Source organism: Hylobates moloch, unplaced genomic scaffold, assembly GCF_009828535.3.
Source record: "Hylobates moloch isolate HMO894 unplaced genomic scaffold, HMol_V3 SCAFFOLD_20, whole genome shotgun sequence".
In the NCBI taxonomy this organism is placed as follows: domain Eukaryota; kingdom Metazoa; phylum Chordata; class Mammalia; order Primates; family Hylobatidae; genus Hylobates; species Hylobates moloch.
Window position 1 is genome coordinate 5,594,035 of NW_026652295.1, and position 12,462 is coordinate 5,606,496.

The window sequence follows — 12,462 nt, forward strand, 5'->3', positions numbered from 1 at the left end:
CCGCCTGAGGCGGGGGCAGCCGGCCGGCCACTGTCATTGTCTGCCTGTGCCAGCAAGCCCAATTCCTCTAAACCTCAAAAAGAAAGAATCTCTGCTTTGTAATTAATTTAAAAACTACTTTCATTTTCTCTTTTTTAAGGAAGCACGGTTTCGGGGAAGTGGCCAAGTGGCTTAAGTGAGGAGGGTCTGCTTGAAGGCGGCAGGTTTCCAGCGGCTTCCTGAAGAGGTGAGCTTATCACCGGCATCCTGTGTCCCTTCAGGTTCCCTGAGAACTGGGTCAAGAAAGCAGGTTGGGGGAGGAAAAAAACGACACCCCCATTTCAAACAATAACTTTTATTTTATACTTCTCTATACTTTGTAGCAAATCTTTTTTTGCTGAATTTAATTTATAATAAACTTTTTAAATTACATCTCTCTTTTTTTAAAATCAAGGCTCTTTTATGTCAAAATCTTTTTTTAGCTATATTTTAGATTAACATTTAACATCCCCCCCTTGTGATCTATACCGTTGGATATTCAGGTATTACTGTGTGTGTAACAGCTAAAACAAGAGGGAGGAGGGAAAATAAAGGCAGTGAACTTGGACGGATGCATCAACAACAGCAGATAAAGCTAACCCCTCAGTGACCACAGCAGCATGTCTTCTGGAAGCCTTTACTCTTACCCCAGAGATTTCCTCAGCCCCTTCCCTCTCTCCCTCCTATCCTCCAAACACAAAGCCAACAGTCTGTCCTTTCGCTTTTCTTGAGGAGAAATGTGCAGTGGAAATGATCAAAACAAGATACTGTGGAAGAACGACGTGAGCGTGAATTATTCACCGTATGTTTCGTCCGTGGACATCTCTCTTCAATTCATTCCCCTGGCCTTCTCCTCTCCTCGCCTTCCTATTAGGAGGAGCCCATCATTTTTCATGTTACTAGCATGATTAATATAGTAGGTGGCCCAGGGCCGTTCCTGAGATTCTTTTGCCAACAAAAAAAAATTAATAATAATAAAATTAAAAAATGGGGTGGGTTTGCCGTTTTCTTATTTGTGTGTGAAGACGGACTAAAGCTGAGGTCCGATTTTGGCTGTGCTTGCTTGCTCACTGATTGGTAACATTTGGCAAATAAAACACAAGAAATCAAACGAAATAAAAAAGAGAATCAGGATTTCCCACAATCCTATATGAGTGTTTTCAGCATCACAGAGAATCACAACGTCCCCAAAGAACTAATGGATCTTCCTCTCGATTTCCGGGAGCATGGAGTGAGTGTGGGTGGGCGCGTGGGGAGAGCTGGCCCCAGGCTCAGAAGGAAAGCCAGGTCGCTAAAGCTGCCGAGAGAGACACCAGGAGCACGGGGAACGCCGGGAGCAGGGACCCCGCCGCCCCGTTGCCGCTGCCGCAGAGTTCGAATAAGCTGCCTTGGATGTTGAGGTTTTTGGATTCTTTTCTCAGTTTATCCCACATATCTTTCGCCCCTTCCTGGCAATCCGTAAGGGCTGTGACCGTGCAGCTGTGGAAATCCTCCCAGTATCTGGTGAGGAACAGAACAAAACAGAAGAAGCAGGTTCACTTGGGGCGCCGGGAGGACCCCGGGCTCGAGCCCCTGCGCCTCCCCGCTCGCGGCCCCGCAATCTTCCCGGGGTGTCCCCTCCCTACCTTCTCTTCACCGCCCTGGCGCCTGGGCTGCGCGAGGTCGGGACTCGTGGGACCTCCGCCTACCCCAGAAGCGGCTGTCTAAAGCGGGGGTGGGGGGGCGCCCCCTCCTGACTGGTTTTCCCTTCCAGATGCCGGGAGAGGACTAGGCAGCCGGGAGGCGGGTCGTGCGCCCGCTGTGGCGCGCTGGCACCTCGGCCTCCGCAAACAGATTGCTCGCCCTCCTCGGGGAAAGCTAGGAAAACAGTGCTAAGCCTCACAAGCTGCCGCCCATTAATGCCTCTTAGCTTGCAAGATGGGTTACGAGCTGTGAGCACGGCCCTCCCCTCGGGGCTTCTTCCATTCTCCTCCCCCTCGCCCCTTCTGTCTCCCTCCTTCTCCCCGCCGCGGTACTCTCGCCTTCGCCCTCATTCTCTCCCTCCACCCACTACCTCTTCGTTTTGTTTTCCGTTCTCCTGATTTTCCCTTTCTTTCTTTTTCCATTCCGTCTGCTTTCCTCTGTTCCGTTCCCCACTTCCTCTTCCTCCTTCCCCCAACCTGCCTGGATCCTCCTTGCTCTCCGCAGTTCCCGGCTCAGATTCGGCCTGGAGACTCCTGCCTGCCTCTCTTCTCCCCGGGGTCGGTGAGTGTTAGTGGCCGAGCACCTGGGGCCGGCCTCGTAGCCTTCTTCTGCTCTTGCAAATCCCAGTGCCCCAGGCCTGCGCGTTGGGTCCCTCCTGTTTCTCCCTCCCCAGTTTTTTCCGTGGGCTTGGGCCCCATGGGGCTTCCTCCCCACAGCTTTCCGGATGTAGCGCCAGCCTCCAAGGCCGGAACTGCGGAGAGGGCCTGGTGCCCACCTCTGCCAGCCCTCGAGGACCCCCCCACCCTCTGTCCTCCTTTTGCGGTCGGTTCCCAGAGCCTGGCCCCTAACTCAACCACTTCCTCCTCCCAGGCTCAGCTCCTAGACCCGCCCCCACAACCTTCATCCAACCTGTCCCTTTTGATTGTCCCCTTTCTTCTGAAAACCCAAAATAGATCCTGAGACTAAATATAATCCCAACCCGTGATCGATTCCTGGGGCGCTGTCTCCTTTCAGAGCTGGGTCGATCTGTGCGTCTCTGTAACTCCAGGCTGGTGCCCACCTCCCCGGGCCTTGAGCACCAGGTCACAGGCGCCTGCTCTCTACAGGGTTTGGTTGTATTTTCTCCTCTCTCTCCCTTCTGCTGGCTGGCCTGGACTGTAAGCACATTGAAGGCAGGCACTGTGTTAATTTGTGAGTACTGGAGGGACACAGGGCTTCCAGGTTCCTCAACTTGTAATAAACAGCAACATTTGGACATTAGGAGGACAGGGAGGACAGCTTTCCTGCAGTGTCTGTGGAATTGCCCCTGCTAAAGGATGCCTAAATTGCTCTTTTTTTTATGCATGCCCAGATGGGGACAGAGTCCTGAGGGACCTGGTAGAGAAGGACAGATTCCACCTGGGGCTGGGCAGAGGTGGGCTTCAGCTCCGTGCTGAGCAACCAGCTCCCCCAACTGAGTAGGGCCTGGACCTAGCCGTGGCCTGTGACCTCAGGAAGGAGTTCTCACTTTCCTGTTTTCCAAGACTGAAGTTCTGCTTAAAATTAAGATAGCTTGGAATAAACAAGTTCCACCAAATGACAGAGGACTTGGGAGCTGCTCTATATGCAACCTTTTGTTGTTCTTATAGATACATTCTTATCCATCATGAGACTTTTAGAATTAAATGACTTTGTCCCTTTCATGATAGGAAAGCACTAGCCACTTAGCTGCTGTGGCTCCTAGTAGGCACTGGGGCATTTAGGAAATAGAGTAGCAAAATTGACACCATTTAATTTATCAAAACCTAAACAAACATCCGTCCTTCCACCAGTCCCCTTTTCCCCAGTTGGGGAGAGAGGAAAGACTTCACAGTATACAAATGATGCCACAGAAAATGGTCACTCTAACCTCAGGGAATAAGGGGCACAACCTGCCTTGGCTGTTTTGGAATGGTTATTGTGGGGGTGGGGGAACACAGCTGTTTTTTTGCAAAATAAAAGAATGGGTGTTGCAGAGGATGGGGGTGTTTTCTAAGGTCTGCAGCAGCTAAATTGCTGCAGGTCCACTGCAGTAGGGCTCTGCTGGTTACCTTATTGCTAGTGGGAGCAGTGCTTTCCAGCCAAGCTCTGAGAAAACACCACTGGGCCTGGCTATGAACTACTACCCATCTCTCTGTACCTTTGAAGCTGTCCAGGTCTGGGGACACCGTGCAGATGTGCAAGGGGGCAAGGGAAACAAGGAGAGGGCCTATTCCAAATCTCAGAATCTGCTGTAAACTTAAAGCGACTATCACTGGACCACCACCTGGACTTACTCTTTTTGGGTAAAGTCACTGGCACACAATAAGATAGCGTTTCAGCCTGTCTCCTAGAAACAGGGAGACCCGTGTCTCCTTGCCTGTGCCGGCATTTCCTTGGTGTGTATTAGAGGAGGCTTTTGTCACGAGAAATGGACAGAAGAGACGAGTGACTTTCCCTTTAGGCAAATGTAGTATGACCCCAAACACTCCTCAAATCCAAACTAACTGTTCTTCAGAGAATACCTGGTAGGTCACTCGTTCACGCAAGAGCAAAGAATGATCAAGATTGCTACAAGGCAGAGAGATTTTGCAGCACCAAGAACTGGTAGCAATTCTTCATGCCCCTTGCCCTGGGTCCCAGCACGCTGAGCATGCGCACCTCTGTGCAAGCCTGTGAGGCCGCGTAGAGCTGGGACTGGGTCTATACTGAAGGATCCTCCTCTATATCCCACCCCGGGCTGTGGGATCCCCTTGGGAAGCGCAGGTTCTAACCCGGGGGCCTGGTCCTAGGCCTGGGGTTGGAGCCAGAAGGCAGCAGTGAGCCGATTCGGATTCGCGCTGGCGCTGAACGCTGAGCGCAGGCGGGGAGGCTCGGCACTCTCCGACCTCAGTAGCGCCCCCAAAACCGAAGTCTAGCCGGCCAAAGAGGACACTTACGTGCACACGGTCTTGATGTTCGTCTTGTCGTCCAGGCCTTGCGGGTAGTTGGCCATGCTGTCGCCCAGCTTGAGCAAACAGTCCGAAAAGCCCTTGAAGACCGCATCGCACTTGCCCGCTGCTCTCACGGCCTGCACCAGATACGCTGCGGGGAGGAGGGAACACCGGTCAGCAGCGCCACGACACCGCCCTGCCGCCCCACTGCCCTTCCCTGCGAGACCTAGGCTCCGCGCGGCCTCGTCGCATCGGGCGGCCTCTCCCAGCGCCCAGCCTCGGGGCTAGCCAATGTTAAAGGTGAATGAAAGACTTGACCCAGGAATGCCCGACCTGCAGCTAACGCTGCGTCTAGTGCAAATTGTCGGTGTGTGAGCAGGTGTGGGTGGGTGGGAGGTAGGTGAGTCCATTCCTTTCTTCCAGCTCCCTCCCGCATCTCGCGCCATATCTTTTTCTGTTTCCATCGCCCCCTCTTCTCACCTCCCTCATCCCTTTTATTTCTCTTTCTCCTCACTCCCTCCTTCGTCTCCCAACACTTCCCCAGCAAGCCCTGTCACAGCTCTCGCAATGCGATCTTCCATTTTGAGGTGACAGAAGGGGTCTCGGCTGCAGCGTGCGGGGGCGAGAATGGGGTGGGGAGACGACAGGGCGTGGGGTCACGCAGCTGAACCCAACGCTACATCACGAGAATAAGCCTCAGGCCTGGCGCTCTGTCCTTGGTGGGCGCTCAGCAAACACTGCTGAATGAATGAACGAATATAGTCCCTGGAAGCCACCAGCAGTTACCGAAATGGATTGTTTCATTATCAAACCGATTGCCTACCGTGGACTCTGTATTCCGAGTGAGACCCTCGGATGCACCCTCTCCCGCCCCACTGGAAAGAGGGCAGCCTAGACGTCCTGAGACCTGGCGCGGATGATGAGTGGTCTGGAGCGGACAAGGCCAGAGGCCGGGCGGGGTCACGGATGAGTCTGCCCGGGTCACCTCCGCAAAGGCCAAATCCACGAGCCTCTTTCTCTCCTCCTCCTCTGTCCGCCACTCAGCTTCCCAGACACCCTTAACAACCCACCCGCCCGCCAAAAAGCCCGCCTCCACTCCGGACGGCAGCGGGGAGAGGCTGTTCTTCTCCAGGTCCCAGCCCTGCTGCTGAAAGTGAGCTCGCCGCGGCCCGGGGCTCCTGGCCCCAGCTCAGGACTCCCTGCAGACAGCCGGCAGGGATAAAAGCTGAGCGGCGGGAGGAGGAGGAGGAGGAGGAAACACAGGCCGCACCGAGGTCCAAGCCCCTGGCGTCTGGACGTCCAAACCCCGAGGCGCGCCGGGGTTTGGAAAGACAGGTACCAGGCTGCGGGCGCGCGGCAGTGGCCATCTCTTTCCGCCCAGAGGCCGACGAACCCGGCTGGAGGCTGAGTGCCTAGCGGCCCAAAGCAGCCCGGGCGCGGGGAGGGCGCCAGAGAAGCACAGCGTTAGGGCGGGGAAGAAAGGGTGAATCTCAGAATCGAAATCCGCACTGGCGCCCACGACCCTGGGAGCCGGCCTGGTCCTCAGCAGCTTTCTGGCGGCTGCGCTTGTATGTGAATGTGTACCGGGAGGACCGGACACCTCAATCCCCCGGCCCCCAACGCGGGCGCCTGTCCGCGAGCGCCGGGCCGGACGCCGAAGAGGAAGGTGACCGAACCCGTAGCAGCTTCCGAGAGCGTACCGTTTGCAAATTGCTGCAGGAAGAGCGAGGCGGGCCTTGCGCTTTTTAATCCGGAACGGGAAGCACTGGGGAAGGGACCAAGGTTAACTTCGACCTCCGCTGGGGCAGATACGTAAACCTTCTTAAACCTCCGAGTTCACCTTACAGCGAAAATTAAATACCCTTGCGACTACAATACTAACAATTCGAACACTGACGTAAAATCTTAAGAATAAACGAACCTTTGTTCTAATAGAACTCGTTCAAAATGGAAATACACTCCACACATCTTCCTCTATAACGCATGTCACAAATACAGCTTTGCAGAGAAGAAACGAAATAAAATAAAGTCCAATCTTCCCGTCCACGTCTCTCCCCACCCCTTGCCTACACCCCCAAAACTCAGTGGCGAAAGAAGCCCCTAAAATGCATTGACATTTTTTAAGGGGAATTGGGGCTCGCCGGGGGCGGGAGCGCTCTTGTCACGTTATCTTCCCAGGCGCTGCTGGAGAAGACCCTGCACACCGCGCATGTGTGAGTGTGTGCGTGTGTAAAATAAGTCGTGAACATTTCTGTCTTTTAAAACTGTGACTCCTTGGACTCTAGCCTTCTCTAGGAGGCCGGGAGGCTGCGCGCGGGACGGATTTTGCAGGCGCACGCGTCCCAGCAGGTCGCAGCCCGTGTGTCCCTCGCTGTCCTTCCTGAACCCCGCTTAGGCGAGGCTCTGGCGGGTGACCCCGGCTCCTTCCCTGTCCTCTCTGCCGTCCCCTTCTTGTGCGGTTTCCATCCGTTCATTCATTCGTTCGACCTCTCATTCATTCCGAACTTCCTCCTGCTGCGTCTTCTTTCGTGTTCACCACACTCTTCTACCTCCCCGCCCCTCCCAACCCCCACTTTTCTTGCCAAATGTCAATGATTTGGGACAGCTCCCAGCCATGAATTAATAAAGACCGAGGTTCTGGTGCAGGAAAGGGCAGACATTCGGGAACAAATACGCTCAATTTCAATTCCACAGCCAACAAATAGTCATTTTTGGACCGAGGTTAATGTGTTCAAAACGCGTCCCTCAGGCACGACCACCGTCTTTTTTTTTTTTCCCTCCAAACCTCTGAAAGTAAGGTTATTTCCTACCGGGAAAACAGAGTCCCAAATCTTGTCCGATTAAAATTTCTATCTCAAAAACAGCTCTGTCTTCTGCTCTCTAAAAATTCAAAGGTTTATTGCAAAATGCCACATTCACTTATTTCCAACATTTAAGGAATTTGCTGCCATTAGAAATATTATTTACAGCAGCTCTTTTCACTAATGTCAAAGATTCACAACAACCAGATTTAAAGCATTGCCATTTTTTAGAATTAAAGGAAAACACCAATATCCTGCATTCACACACTCTAAAATCCGTATAATGTTTCTGCATTATAAAATCTCAAAATCATGTCAGTTGCATAAAACCCCACTGCAAAGAATCCATTTTAATGTCTAGAGAACTCCAGACCTTGTTTCCTTCACATTTCTTATGGAAAAAACATGTTATGCATTCTTCTTTCTTGCCCCAAACCAATTACCTAAAGCACCCCCTCCCCCCCGCCCAATACTGCAAGGATTTGTCTGCAAAGAATGCCACAGCCTGAACGGATAGGAGGTAACAATTCCGTTTCAGGAGTTTCTTTATTCCCTCCTGTTGTCCATTCTATTAATAACCTGCTTCACTTTCACTTTTAGGCCACGTTAATTAATGTTCTGACCCAGTGTCAGAGAAGGGGGTTTTCTAGTGCCCTCTTCTATATATTTTCTTCATTCTGGATGGTAAAAATGTGAACTTTAAAAAGACCCTTGACAGCGTAACTACGACTCAACATTCCTTAACATAAAATGGGGACTAAATAAATCCTTCCACAACCAACCCCAAACAAAAATAACAAACACCCGACATGACATATTCCAAACACTTCTTAACCCTTTCCTATATATAAAATGCAGACACCAATGTGTAAAGTAGCAGGCAAATGCATCTAGAAAAGTATATCTATGTGAATTTGGCTGAATTCATCCTCTTCAATGGCAAGCATGTTAAAATATATGGTCTGAAGTTCCCTATCACTCTCGATTTGCCCACCAGCCGGGTCTGCGGTGCCCGTGCAAACGCTGCAGCTAGGATATAGAGGGGAGGAGGGGTGGGAGAATGACAAAGTTCTAAATGCAGCAGTCTGAGCCCTGGAATATCTTTGCTTTCTGCACATAAACTTTCCAGTCCTGGCTGCCTAGCCATTTTGTTCCTGCATTCACCTTTCGACTCTTCAAAATAATATCTTGCAGTATCGCAGGGGCCAGTACATTGCCCCAGAGCGCACCAAACCTGGTATAAACCCAGAAAGGGAAACAAAAATGGATGTGTGCTTTGGAAAAGGGGGGAAAAAACCCTGTCCAGAAAATGTCCGGCCGCACACATTTCCTGGCAAACATTTGGAATCTATAGCTTTAGGAAAAACCGATCTGGGACGCGCTAGTCCCCAGGAACTGTTGCCCCCACCCTCGGGGGTTTGCCGGCTTCTCCGCACCCTGGGGTGGCTGCGGGCCCGCTAGTCCCCCTCCGCGCCTCGGGCCGGGGCAGGCTGCCTCCCGCCTCCAGCCTCCAGCCGGGCTGAGCGGCCACTTACCTATTTGCACCGCGAGGATCAGTGAAATATATCTGCCGTTCAACTTAAGTCCCATCCTACGTTTAGTCAAACCATTTGCGACCGCAGACCTTTAAATAGTTAGTTTAGAGAACGCGGGGGAAAGCCGAAAAATAGGCATTGCCAACAAGTTCCGGGAGCGACAGAGACTTTATGCACGGGGAAGGCAGAGGGAGGAGAGAAAGAGAGGGAGCGAGGAAGAGACAGAAAGAGAGAGAGAGAGAAAGAGAGAGAGAGGCTGGGGGGGGAGAGCTGGGAATGGTTCACTCCATTAGAAGGGGGCGGAGGAAGTACAGCCTCACGCCCACGAGCAGGCCTGACGTGGGGGATGACACGGAATGACTTTTTTTTTTTAATATAGACACCTTGGTAGAGAATCGCCATTTATAGTCATCAGAAGCTGGAATTAATCAGATATCTCCAATTAATGTGCGATCTGAACGAAATTTTGCCTCCCGGGGGTGAGCACTTTCCTATTCTAGCGGTCACCCCTGCCTCTTCCTCGTTCCGGGGGCCCCCCAACCCCGCCCCCCCCCCGCGCAGAACAGGGGCTCCCCCTCCCTTCCCCGCCAGGAGCTGGGGAGTCCTGGCGCGCCCACTCGATTGTTTCAACCTGCTCCCTCTCCTCCATCAGCACCACAGAGAATCCAGCCCTCTCTCTACGATGCAGGGGGGTTTAAAAGAGCGGGAGAGGGAAAAACAGCTAAGCTAGCTCGATTAATTCGAAAGCCCTCCTCGGCCGCCCGCCCCCTGCGCTTGCCTACCCTCTTTTTCTCCAACCCAGCAGCTGAGCTATGGGCGCAGCCTGGAGCGCGTGAGCACGCAGCCCGGCCCCCCGCACGAGCACACACACACACACACACACACACACACACACGCGCGCGCGCGCACGCCCGCCAGCCGCGCCGAGCGCCCCCATGCCCGCCCGCACACAAGGCACGCGAGCGCGCGCACATGCCCAGGCCCCGGGGGTTTGGTCTGCACACGTGGGGCCCCAGAAATAAACACCGAATGTCCTCTGTGAATTTTACCACCTCCGACGCCCCAGCGGGCCGCAGGCCGCTTCAAGGGACACAGCGACACCTGTTTTAGGGGGCGAGTAGGGCACCGGGGAAGGAGACTCTGATAAGACAATTTTCGGATACTAGTGATTTACCAACCAACTCTCAGCGCTTTAGGAAATTTCCAATGCAAGCGCTAGTGTGCGGACTTCTTTCTAATCTTGATGCGCCTCTTGGGCTTATTTATTGGGCTACACACACACGTACCCACACGCACAGACGTACATCACGTACGCACACGCACACCCGGACCCACACACACCTGCACTGTCTTTTGATGCTCAGGCACAGACCCTGTGTAGGTGTAGCCTACCCTGCAACAAAATACTTCTGCAGCTGGGTTTGTGCTCGGTGCAAGGTGCTATCGACGACAGCTTGTGTCAAAACCGAAAAATTAGCAGGGCTATTTCCTTTCTAAACGCCTTTAAGCTCTGGTTTTCTTCCTTTCTTCTGCACCAAACAGAAAAAAGTCTAAATTGCAGCGTCTTTAATAAAATGCTAAAGAAGGCATTGGCCAACTTTAATCCTTAAGCCTGTGGAGAGAAAAAAATGAAAGCGACCCACCAAATTTTGCCAAACTATACTAGAGGACGTCAAGATGTCAAACTGTAGAAATGCAAACGGATTAAGGAGAAGCATTGAATTTGCTTCTCCAGGCAGCGTGCCCTCTAGGGCCAATCTTGCCGTCCCCATACTCAGACATTTGGAGATGCATAGACAGAGAAAGGGGGAGAAAGGTGCAAAATAACGGGGGTAGGACAGGCTGTGGAGGGTAAGGGGCTGAGGGGGAGCTGCGGGGGTCCTACTGCAGCACTTGGTGACGTGAGGTGTCTGCAATGTGCGGCCCCTTACCCACGTCCCGCGGGAGCCGCAGACTCCCATGCAGCCTCACTGGCCCTGGGGGCGGAGTCACGTCTCCCCGCCCCTGGTTATGTCACCGGCCTGCGGGCGGGGCGGTTGGGGGCTCGCCTTCCGGCGTCCAGGGGCACGGTGGCGGCCCCGGGTGTTTCCTTTCCCCGAGCTCGGAGGCTCCGGGAAGAACCGAAAACGTGGGCGGACAGGGGGCGGGACGGGGGCTGGTGGCGAGAGGGGGGCGTTTCTCGGACCCGCCCCCGACGTCTTCCAATGGCAGGGCGGGAGGCTTTCCAAGGGGCGGAGCCTCAGGGGGTTGCCACGCGGCCCGGCCCACTGCTCCGCCCCCCGCTCGGGGTTCCGCGTGGGGCCGGCCCAGCCTTCCCGGACCTGGCCACCGGCTGAGGGCCTCCCACCTCGCTCAGACTCGTGCAGAGCCCAGGCTTGCGGGTAGCTTAAGGTTTTTTGCCCTCAACATCCTTGCCTTCCTCCTGCTTATCCACCTGGGATCTTCACAGCATCATTTTCTGGGATCCTCTCCAACCCCTCCCCTATAACTCTGAGCGTGGGGCGCTAGGGATGTGGAGTAGGCAGGGCTGAGGGCCTCAATGAAGCGGGTGAACCCACGCGCGTGCGCACAGCCGCCCGCACCGCGCCCCGGGCCGGTCCAGCTCTTGCCCTTGGGACGTGGCTGCACCGCCCCGCCCTACCCCGGGAGGGAACCTCCGCCGACTGTTTCCTGTCTTCACTTTCCTCCCCAGGCGTCCCAGCCTCCCTCATAGGCCTGCGTCTTTTTTAAAGTGAAGAAGAGTTGGTATTCTACATAAATGATTTTCTGGGTAGATAGATGCATTTTCTTTTTTAAAAAATTCTTATCTTTTAAATTACAGGTCGTTCTGCAGTCCAGGCTCCATGCAGAGTTGATTCTTAGTAGTTCTTTAATTACAGGATATTGCAGTTCATGGTTGTGAACGCATGCTGTCTGGGAACGGTAGCATCCATGGCTGGAGGTGGCTTTGGAGAACGTTCCCTCTTTTATTAATGTGAAAAGCTCATCTCACATCATATTTGAGGTTGAAGGTGCAGTGGGAAGAGCAGTGAACAGGGGCAGGGAAACCCAGCTCACAGGCTGACCCCCACACTTTGGAAAATGAAGGAGAGTGGACTATGAAGTAATTTCCAAAGCTGTTTTCACCTTTGAAATTTTGTGAACTAAGGATTTTCTAGAATTCTGTGAATGGGATTAGGAGTGGAAATGCACAATCCAAAGAATAAAATCCGTGCAAGAGTGCTTTTTATAAGCCACCTTCTTGCAAAGAACGTATTTCTTTTTGATAAGCAATTTTGTTTAAAGAAACAAATACAGTTCAGGAGAGGGAAAAAGTCACAGGTGCTGTTTGGGTCTGCATGTTGAATTCAGCAAAGTAACTCCCAAAAGTAAGTCTGCATAATTAAGGCAATAAATATGCAAAGTTCCTTATCCCTAGAACGGCCAGAAAGAGACTATGTCTAATTTTAAGCCTGGTGGGCACCAACTTCCTTTCTCAGTTCATGCCGCTACAGC

General features: G+C 53.0%; 1 protein-coding gene across 2 annotated transcripts; it reads right to left on the reverse strand.

Annotated features, from left to right (window-relative positions):
- Positions 1-317: 317 nt before the first annotated feature.
- On the reverse strand, positions 318-9,274 carry NRN1 (neuritin 1). Of its 2 annotated transcripts, none has more exons than XM_032140824.2 (3): positions 8,968-9,274; positions 4,638-4,782; positions 318-1,518 (listed from the first exon to the last, which is right to left on the reverse strand). In XM_032140824.2, exons 1-3 carry the CDS (start codon positions 9,020-9,022, stop codon positions 1,290-1,292), a joined length of 429 nt encoding a protein of 142 aa, XP_031996715.1. In that variant the 5' UTR covers positions 9,023-9,274; the 3' UTR covers positions 318-1,289. The 2 variants fall into 2 exon arrangements, with proteins under 2 accessions (XP_031996715.1, XP_031996716.1); XM_032140825.2 differs by lacking the exon at positions 8,968-9,274 and adding an exon at positions 5,971-6,013 and having other exon boundaries at positions 330-1,518.
- Positions 9,275-12,462: the final 3,188 nt, after the last annotated feature.